Below are 10494 nucleotides of genomic sequence, written 5' to 3' on the forward strand. Positions count from 1 at the left end.
TCAGACCCGGACTGTGCTGACAGCATGGAGTCCAGCGGGCTGTGGTGACGTCGGACACGGACGGTGCTGGCAGCGTGTAGTGTGGCGGGCTGTGGTGACGTCAGTCGCGGGCGGTGCTCACAGCGTGGAATGCAGCGGGCTGTGGTGAAGTCGGACGCGGACGGTGCTGGCAGCATGGAGTGCAGCTGGTTGTGGTGACGTCGGACACGGACGGTGCTGAGAGCGTGGAGTCCAGCGGGCTGTGGTGACGTCGGACACGGGCGGTGCTGACAGCGTGGAGTGCAGCGGGCTGTGGTGATGTGAGAACCTTACGGTGCAGACAGCGTGGAGTGCAGCGGGCTGTGGTGACGTCGGACACGGACGGTGCTCACAGCATGGAGTCCTGCCGGTTGTGGTGACGTCGGAATCGGTCGGTGTTGACAGCATGGAGTGCAGCGGGATGTGGTGACGTCGAACACTGACAGTGCTCACAGCGTGGAGTGCTGCAGGCTGTGGTGACGTCGGACGCGGACGGTGATGACAGCGTGGAGTGCAGCAGTCTGTGGTGACGTCGGACGTGGACGGTGCTTACAGCGTGGAGTGCATCGGGCTGTGGTGACGTCGGACACAGACGGAGCACACATCGTGGAGTGTTTCAGGCTGTGGTGACGTCGGATGCGAACGTTGCTGACAGCGTGGAGTGCATCGGGCTGTGGTGACGTCGGACACGGACGATGCTCACCCCATGGGGTGCTGCAGGCTGTGGTTACGTCCGGCGTTGACGGTGGTGACAGCGTGGAGTGCAGCGGGCTGTGGTGACGTCGGACGCGGACGGTGCTCACAGCATGGTGAGTAGCGGGCTGTGATGACGTCGGAACAGACAGCACTGACAGCGTGGAGTGCAGCGAGCTGTGGTGACGTCGGACGCGGACGGTGCTGACAGCGTGGAGTGCAGCGGGCTGTGGTGACGTCGGGCATGGACGGTGCTGACAGCATCGAGTGCAGCGGGCTGTGGTGCTGTCGGACGCTAACGGTGCTGAAATTGTGGAATCCAGCGGGCTGTGGTGAAGTCGGACACTGACGGTGCTCACAGCGTGGAGTGCTGCCGGCTATGGTGACGTCGGACGCGGACGGTGCTGACAGCGAGGATTCCAGCGGGCTGTGGTGACGTCGGACGCAGGCGATGCTGACAGCGTGGTGTGCAGCGGGCTGTGGTGATGTGAGAACCGTACGGTGCTGACAGCGTGGAGTGCAGCGGGCTGTTATGATGTCGGACGCGGACGGTGCACACAGTGTGGAGTGCAGTGGGCTGTGGTGACGTCGGTCACGGACGGTGCTCACAGCGTGTAGTGCTGCTGGCTGTGGTGACGTCGGACGCGGACGGTCCTGACAGCGTGGATTGCAGCGGTCTGTGTTGACGTCGGACATGCACGATGCTGACAGCGTGGAGTGCAACGGGCTGTGAGACATCGGACGCGGACTGTGCTGACAGCGTGGAGTGCAGCGGGCTGTGGTGTCGACGGACGCGGACGGTGCACACAGCTTGGACTGCAGCAGGCTCTGGTGACGTCAAAGAGGTACGGCCCTGACAGCGTGGAGTGCAGCGGGCTGTGGTTATGGCGGACGCGGACGGTGCTGACAGTGTGGAGTCCAGCGGGCTGTGGTGACGTCGGACGCAAGTGGTGCTAACAGCGCGGAGTGCAGCGGGCTGTGGTGACGACGGACCCAGACGGCACTGACAGCGTGGAGTACAGCAAGCTGTGGTGACGTCGGACACGGACGGTGCTAACAGTGTGGAGTCCAGCGGGCTGTGGGGACGTCGGACGCGGACGGTGGTGACAGCGTGGAGTCCAGCGGGCAGTGGTGACGTCGGCCACTCATGCTGCTAACAGCGTGGAGTGCAGCGGGCTGTGGTGACGTCGGACACGGACGGTGCTCACAGCATGGAGTCCTGCGGGCTGTGTTGACGTCGGAATCAGTCGGTGTTGTCAGCATGGAGTGCAGCGGGATGTGATGACGTCGAACACTGACAGTGCTCACAGCGTGGAGTGCTGCAGGCTGTGGTGACGCCGGACGCGGACGGTGATGACAGTGTGGAGTGCAGCGGTCTATGGTGACGTCGGACGTGGACGGTGCTTACAGCGTGGGGTGCAGCGGGCTGTGGTGACGTCGGACACAGACGGAGCACACATCGTGGATTGTTTCAGGCTGTGGTGACGTCGGACGCGAACGTTGCTGACAGCGTGGGGTGCTTCGGGCTGTGGTGACGTCGTACACGGACGGTGCTCACCCCGTGGAGTGCTGCAGGCTGTGGTGACGTCAGGCGTTGACGGTGGTGACAGCGTGGAGTGCAGCGGGCTGTGGTGACGTCGGACGCGGACGGTGCTCACAGCGTGGTGTGCAGCGGGCTGTGGTGACGTCGGACACAGACAGCACTGACAGCGTGGAGTGCAGCGAGCTGTGGTGACGTCGGTCGCGGACGGTGCTGACGGTGTAGAGTGCAGCGGGCTGTGGTGACGTCGACGCGGACGGTGCTCACAGCGAGGAGTGCAGCGGGCTGTGGTGACGTCGGACACAGCCGGCACTTACAGCGTTGAGTGCAGTAGGCTGTGGTGACGTCGGACACGGATGGTGCTGACAGCGTGGAGTGCATCAGATTGTGATGACGTCGGACGCAAACGGTGCTGACAATGTGGAAGCAAGCGGGCTGTGTTCACGTCGGTTGTTGACGGTGCTGACAGCGTGGAGTGCAGCGGGCTGTGGTGACGTCGGACGTGGACTGCAGCGGCCTGTGGTGATGTCGGACATGGACGGTGATGACAGCGAGGAGTCCAGCGGGCTGTGGTGAAGTCGGACACGGCCGGTGCTAACAGTGTGGTGTATAGCGGGCTGTGGTGACGTCGGACCCGGACGGTGCTGACAGCGTGAAATGCAGCGGGCTGTGGTGACGTCGGACGTGGACGGTGCTGACAGTGTGGAGTGGAGCGGGCTGTGGTGATGTCGGACATGGACGGTCCTGACAGCGTGGAGTGCAGCGGGCTGTGGTGACGTCGGACACAGACGGTGCTAACAGTGTGGAGTCCAGCGGGCTGTGGCGTCGTCAGACGCAGACGGCACTGAAAGCACATAGTACAGCAAGCTGTGGTGACGTCGGACACGGACGGTGCTGACTGCGTGTAGTACAGCGACCTGTGGTGACGTCGGACGCGGACGGTGCACACAGCGTGGAATGCAGCGGGCTGCGGTGACGTTGGACACGGACGTCGCTGACTGCGTGGAGTGCAGCGAGCTCTGGTGACGTCGGACGCAGACGGTGCTAACAGTGTGGAGTCCAGCGGGCTGTGGTGACGTCGGACACAGACGGCACTGAAAGCACATAGTACAGCATGCTGTGGTGACGTTGGACACGGACGGTGCTGACTGCGTGTAGTACAGCGAGCTGTGGTGACGTCGGACGCGGACGGTGTACACAGCGTGGAATGCAGCGGGCTGCGGTGACGTCGGACACGGACGTCGCTGACAGCGTGGAGTGCAGCAGGCTCAGGTGACGTCGGAGACGGACGTTGCTGACGGCGTGGTGCCCAGAGGGCTGTGGTGACGTCCGACGCGTACGGTGCTGACAGCTTTGAGTGCAACTGGCTGTGATGACGTCAGTTGCGGACGCTGCTGAAAGCGTGGTGTCCCGCTGGCTTTGGTGACGTCGGACACGGACGGTGCTGACGGCGTTGAGTCCAGCGGGTTGTGGTGACGTCGGACGCGGACGGTGCTCACAGCGTGGAGTGCAGCGGTCTGTGGTGACGTCGGACGCATACGGTGCTCACAGCGTAGAGTGCAGCGGGCTGTGGTGACGTCGCACACGGATGGTGCTGACGGCGCGGAATCCAGCAGGCTGTGGGGAAGTTGGACGCGAATGGTGCTGACAGCTTGGAGTGCAGCGGGCTGTGGTGACGTCAGACCTGGACGGTGCTGACAGCGTGGTGTGCAGGGGGCTGTGGTGACGTCGGGCACGGACGGTGCTGACGGCGTGGAGTCCAGCGGGCTGTGGTGACGTCTTACGCGGATGGTGCTCAGAGCGTGGAGTGCAGCGGGCTGTGGTGATGTCGGACGTGGATGGTGCTGGCAGTGTTGAGTCCAGCGGGCTGTGGTGACGTCTGACACGGACGGCGCTATAAGTGTTGGGTGCAGCAAGCTGTGGTGACGTCGGACACGGACGGTGCTGACAGAGTTGAGTCCACGGGGCTGTGGTGACGTTGGACACGGACGGTGCTGACAGCGTGGAGTGCAGCGGGCTGTGGTGACTTTGGACACGGACGGTGCTGACAGCGTGGAGTCCAGCGGGCTGTATTGACGTCGGTTGCAGACGGTGCTGACAGCGTGGAGTGCAGCGGGCTGTGGTGACGTCAGCCGCAGACGTTGCTCACAGCATGGTGTGCAGCGGGCTGTGGTGACGTTGGACACGGACGGCGCTTACAGCGAGGAGTGGAGCAGGCTGTGGTGACGTCGGACACGGATGGTGCTGACAGCGTGGAGTCCAGCGTTCTGTGGTGACGTCGGACCCGGACGGTGCTGACAGCGTGGAGGGCAGCGGCCTGTGGTGATGTCTGACTCTGACGGCGCTGACAGCAAGGAGTGCAGCAGGCTGTGGTGACGTAGGAGACGGACGGTGCTGACAGCGTGGTGTGCAGCGGGCAGTGGTAATTTCGGACGCGGATGGTGGTGACAGCGCGATGTCCAGCGGGCTCTGCTGACGTCGGACGCGGACGGTCCTGACAGCACGGAGTCCAATGGGCTGTGCTGACGTCTTCCACAGACGGTGTTCACAGCGTGGAGTGCAGCGGGCTGTGGGGACGTCAGACCTTAATGGTGCTGACAGCATGGAGTGCAGGGGGCTGTGGTGACGTCGGACACTGACGGTGCTCACAGCGTGGTGTCCAGCGTGCTGTGGTGACGTCTTACGCGGATGGTGCTCACAGCGTGGAGTGCAGCAGGCTGTGGTGACGTCGGACATGGACGGTGCTGTCAGCGTGGAGTCCAGTGTTCTGTGGTGACGTCGGACACGGACAGTGCTGACAGCGTGTAGTGCAGCGGGTTGTGGTGACATTGGACACGGATGGTGCTGACAGCGTGGAGTCCAGCGGGCTGTGGTGACGTCGGCCGCGTACGTTGCTCACAGCATGGAGTGCAGCGGGCTGTGGTGACGTTGGACACGGACGGCGCTTACAGCGTGGAGTGCAGCAGGCTGTGGTGACATCGGACTCGGATGGTGCTGACAGAGTGGAGTCCAGCGGGCTGTGGTGATGTCGGACCCGGACTGTGCTGACAGCGTGGAGTGCAGCGGGCTGTGGTGATGTCGGACGCGGACGGTGCTGACAGCGTGGATTCCAGCGGGCTGTGATGGCGTCGGACGTGGACGGTGCTGACAGCGTGGTGTGCAGCATGCTGTGGTGGTGTCGGACGCTGATGGTGCTGACAACACAGAGTCCAGCGAGCTGTGCTGACGTCTTCCGCAGACGGTGTTCACAGCGTGGAGTGCAGAGGGCTGTGGGGACGTCTGTTGCAGACGGTGCAGACGGCATGGAGTGCAGCGGGCTGTGGTGATGTCGGACGCAGATTGTGCTGACAGCACGGAGTGCAGCGGGCTGTGTTGATGTCAGATGCGGACGGTGCTGACAGCGTGGAGCGCAGCGGGCTGTGGTGACTTCGGTTGCAGACCGTGCTGACAGCGTGGAGTGCAGCGGGCTGTGGTGACGTCGGACGCGGATGGTGCTGACAGTGCGGATTGAAGCGTGCTGTGTGACGTCGGTCACGGTCAGTGCCGACAGGGTGGAGTGCGGCTGCAGACTGCGAGAGCCACAGCTGTTCATCGCGTCAGGAGTCCCAGACAGCAGCGGCCGACTTGACAGACGCCGTCTACGGAAAGCTGGCTGCAGGTATCGTCAACTGGCCTGTGGCTCCTGTTTCCTGTTGTTACCGAGTAACAGCGCGTGAAGGTGCAGGACAAACTACACAGCGTACTGCGCTTCATGAAACTGGTTGCACTCAGTTTAGAAGCGAACTACATGCGCAATAGATCCATAATTTGGGAATCGACTGCTGTACGGCAAATTTCGTCAGCTGCGTGCTCTGTTTGCCTCACTTTTTTGAAGCATTTGGTAAGTGTGCATTGGCTTTTGACTAAGTTAAGCTCCACGTCCGCGAGTATACGCGGACACTGGAGCATACAATCTGTAGACAAGAAAAAGATAATTGAAATACATTACAGCTTAAGGACATTAGGTGTGATGAGCCCAAGAAGTTCAGACCCCTGCTGCCAGTGCACCATGTCTCAACATATTTAACTGACCAGGAATTCTTAGAAGCGCTCCTCGAAAAAAACCTGAGTGAACATATTACTAAAGATGGGTTCGATAGTGAGGTTAAAATAAAATTTAAAACAGGACCAAAGGGCAAAAGGACAGTAAACAATATTTTAAAAGTGTCGCCAAGAATACGGTTACCGCTGCTTCAGAATGAAAGGGTTTTCATTCAGTTTGAATCTTTGTTTATCAGTGACTTTGTTGCTGTACAAAAATGTTTTAACTGTTGGCTTACTATTCGGTCACCGATCGAAGCATTGCGAGAAGGACCCAGTATGTGGGAGACGTGCAAAACAGTGACACAAAGTGTCAGCATGCAGGCAGGACAATCCTGTAAGCTGTATACCTATCAAACCCACAAATAAAACATGCGATAAGGCAGGGGGTGGGACTGTCCTACATATAAACAGCCCTACGAAAGACAAATAGAGTGCACCGCGTATGATGTTCTGGACAACGTCCAATAATAAGGAGTGCTACCGTAACTGTCAGAAAGCACCCCCCTAACACAAGCAGGGACAGACGTAACTAGTAACATAAACAGGCAAAGGTACAAATCGCCGTCAACTAGAATGAGAGGCTGGCGGCGAGCCATTGCCTTGCAGCAAAACATGGGGTTCCTGCAATCCCCATATGCCAATACTAGTAATGATGTCGAACCTCAGTTCTGGGAGAGAATACAATTTAGGTACTTAAGCATTACCGACTATATAGGAGATATGAGCATGCAGGGTGCAATTGAATATGAAGTTGCCAGGCACCTGAAACATCACATGTTTGACAGGGCCTCTTCCAGGCTGGCCCCCTTTTGCGAGTTGACGAACTGGAAGACAAAATACACACAATATAGTTCAGAGAAATGTATCGACGTCCTTGGACCTCCTTAGGATAAAGATGTCACGGAGTTCATAAGAAATCCAACACCATAAGCAAACACAGACAAAGACAATCGTACACTACCCGCACAGCAAGTAGAGTGCAATACAACCAAATGTAGACCCTATATTACACCAGTTCGTTTTGCCTATAGGGTTAGTACACACAGTCAATACGAAAAATAAAGCAGTGAGGTAGTTGAACAGGAAGACACATCCTTCACCTACCGAACACAGGACCCAACCACCCCAGAAATGGACATACAAGAGTCACCATTCACAAAATAAGTCGCTGGAAGGCATCAAAAAGAACAAGTCACTATCAGGGAAAATGCTCAGCAAAAACACATCAAATTCCACACTACCAGAAACCATAAAGGAAGAAGAACACGCAGCACTGCAACATTACTCGAAACTGGAGCAACAAACAAACAGTCAAGAACACCAGCCAGACACAACCAAGGACCCCAGCTGAATACCGTTTATCACATAAACTACGAAAGCTTAGAAGCTAACCTACAGCTTAGCAGACTAGAAAACATGGATATATTTCAAACAGCTCTTCGCTACGTAATACGAAACAAGCGTGAAAATGGGGATAAAATCTGCTTCCCAACAACAGAACGAACTGATAGGCTGATCCTAAGAGTTGAAAATCGAACACCAAACAACTCTGTAGACTTTTAGGGGAGGCATGTGCACGAAGGGGAGATGGCCTATACCTATGGAAAGCATAGAAGGACTTCGTGAGAGAACATGTACGGGTGTTTCTGAATTTTAAAGAAACCACACCTAAGTGATTTTCCTTGATTAGACATCCCTTATGAACGTAATGCAACTAAACTGCCAGGGAAGTACCCTAGTAAACATGTAACTAGGTAGGCTCCTGGAAGAAACAAAAGCAGACATTGCCCGGGTTCAGGAACCCTTTCTGCGAGGCAGGAAGATTTCAGGACTCCCCTTGCATTAAACACAATAGTAGGTGCACTGAACCCGAAAACGACGATAATAGTAGTTCATAAAAACCTCTAGTAACACAGATCACCCACTTTTGCTCTGAACACATCGCCACAGCAGGATGTATGACTCATGTCGTCCATTTACGCTCAGTACTCGTATGATATAGAACCTTTATTAGACAAAATAAAAGACATTGCACGGAACTCAGAAAGAAAAAGGCTGCTCATTCTAACCGATATCAACGCGAAATCCCCCTTATGGAACTCATAACTGATAACGGAGGATAAACATTGGTTGGCGTGGTAAATGAATGCAACGTCTTTACACTGAGTAGGCAGGGTCAGCCGCCTACCTACCGCGGAGACTCTGGTGGTGTAAGTAACGTAGACCTTTCTCTAGGTAACGCAAAATCCCTTCCACTAGTGAGCACATGGAGGGTATGGGATAGAGCCACACACAGCGACCACAACGCAATCACCATAAGCACAGATATGTCATTACACATAACATGGGCCACGAACAACAGTATTTACTCACAGGAATAGGTGACTGGAAAAAAGTTAGAGGTATTGTTGAGGCGTCGTCACTACACACAGTTCAAAGCAGTATAGATTGCAAAACGCATATACTGACAGAGGACCAACAAAGAGCAAAGGAAGCAGGTATACCACGGGAAAAAAACTGTATGGGGACAGAAACAATCGTGGTCGACAGAACTGGCAAGATTAAGGAAGGATTCACGGGACAAAAGAAAGTATTACCAACAAGCAAAAACAGCTCCTGAAAGACAGATTAGACTTGACCTGTATTGTGACGCTAAAAGAAATACCAGAAACAACTAAAGACAATAAGGCTAGACTACAGGACCAATTTCGTCAAAACCCAGCAACAGAATGACATTTGGGGACAACCTTTCAAGATAGAAACAGAACGAGTTAAGACACCGACAGTTCTGTCAACACTAAAACAAGCTGACGGCACCATGATCAGAGGATGGAGAAGCACAGCAGAATATTTTCTGAACAGGCTACTCCCACATGTCGATCCCACACAAGACGAGTGACACCACGCTGTCCTAAGAGAGAGCATGAGGCAAGCAGGCTTAAAAAACCGAAAAGCAACTGGCCCAGACAGTATACTTTCAGATACATTAAAACAAAGGGTAACACAAATCACACCTTTTCTTACTAACGAGGCACTACTAACAGGCAGAATTCCAAACTTTTGGAAAAGTACTAATGTAGTAATAATCAGGAAATCACAAAACAAAGAGCAAAAGACTCCAAAACGTACCGACCGATCTGCCTCTTAAACACTCTCTCCAAGGAACCGAGAAGGCTGCTGTCTGACCTCATACAACCGCACAGACATCTCCTTGGGTAAACGCCCCATCAATTCGGCTTCAAGGAAGCTAGATCAATAGAAGACGCCGTCAACCAAGAACTGAGAGTTACAAATAGCATCAGTGACAAATACGTGGCCGCCATAAAAATCGACATAGCCAGGGCTCTGAGAACCTGTGGTGGCCGACCCTCTTCGCCAGGTTAAGGGAAATGAGGCTATCAGCTTCCCTCCTCAATAGCCTCCTCGACTACTGCAGAGGCAGAGTGGCATAGTGGAGGGCTGGTACACACAAGGTTGTCAAGAGAATAACGAAGGGATGTCCACAGGGTTCGATTTGTGGACCAATATTCTAGGATATTGTAATTGTACCCTTGTTGAACATGCCGGGTGGTGACAATAGGGTAAGAGGTGTGGTGGCACACGGAGATGACCTGCTCATAGTGGTGTCAGCCAAGTTGAGAGCAGCAATAGAGACAACAGGCACGCAACTGGTTTAGAAAATTAACACTTGGTGCAAAGATTATAAATTAAAAGTCGCTCCCATAAAAAATGTATATTTATTGCTCAGAGCGACATTACAGAGGAATCCAATTCTAAAATTAGGCAATACAAGCATCAAGAGGAAGCAAGCCACACATTATGTACGGCTGCCAATTGGCTAAAAACAGACTTTCAACTATCATATCAAAGTTACAATTGACAAAGCCCCCAAAATCATCCACAAACTAGCAAGACTCGACACAACTCAGTACACATCACCTATTAAGCCGGTAAGGACCTACAACATTGTGATATGTGATTCCATCGCACACTTTGCCGCAAGTGTGTTGGCTCACAGACTGAACATAGACAAACGAGACAATTGCAAGATAAGAGTAGTAGGGCAACAAGGAGTCACCCCACTCTGCATTGTTGACAAATTTGCTCAAGATGGCGGGTCCAAGATGGCGGAGATAGATATGGCAACATCGCGATGATGG

General features: G+C 55.1%; 1 protein-coding gene across 1 annotated transcript; it reads right to left on the reverse strand.

Moving 5' to 3' along the window:
- Positions 1–2564: 2564 nt before the first annotated feature.
- On the reverse strand, positions 2565–4855 carry LOC124620319 (proteoglycan 4-like). Its single transcript, XM_047146993.1, has 3 exons — positions 4451–4855; positions 3551–4368; positions 2565–3468 (listed from the first exon to the last, which is right to left on the reverse strand). Exons 1-3 carry the CDS (start codon positions 4853–4855, stop codon positions 2565–2567), a joined length of 2127 nt encoding a protein of 708 aa, XP_047002949.1.
- Positions 4856–10494: the final 5639 nt, after the last annotated feature.

This window comes from Schistocerca americana, chromosome 6 (genome assembly GCF_021461395.2).
Source record: "Schistocerca americana isolate TAMUIC-IGC-003095 chromosome 6, iqSchAmer2.1, whole genome shotgun sequence".
Lineage (NCBI taxonomy): Eukaryota > Metazoa > Arthropoda > Insecta > Orthoptera > Acrididae > Schistocerca > Schistocerca americana.

Excerpts from the sequence above, each read along its gene's own strand:
- LOC124620319 (XM_047146993.1), bottom strand. The coding sequence starts at position 4,855 with ATGCTGTCAGCACCATTAAGGTCTGACGTCCCCACAGCCCGCTGCACT. Across the intron at positions 4,369-4,450 it reads AGCCTGCTCCACTCCTCGCT|CCCGCTGCACTCCACGCTGT; the intron begins GTAAGCGCCGTC and ends ACGTCACCACAG. Across the intron at positions 3,469-3,550 it reads AGCCCTCTGGGCACCACGCC|CCCGCTGCATTCCACGCTGT; the intron begins GTCAGCAACGTC and ends ACGTCACCGCAG.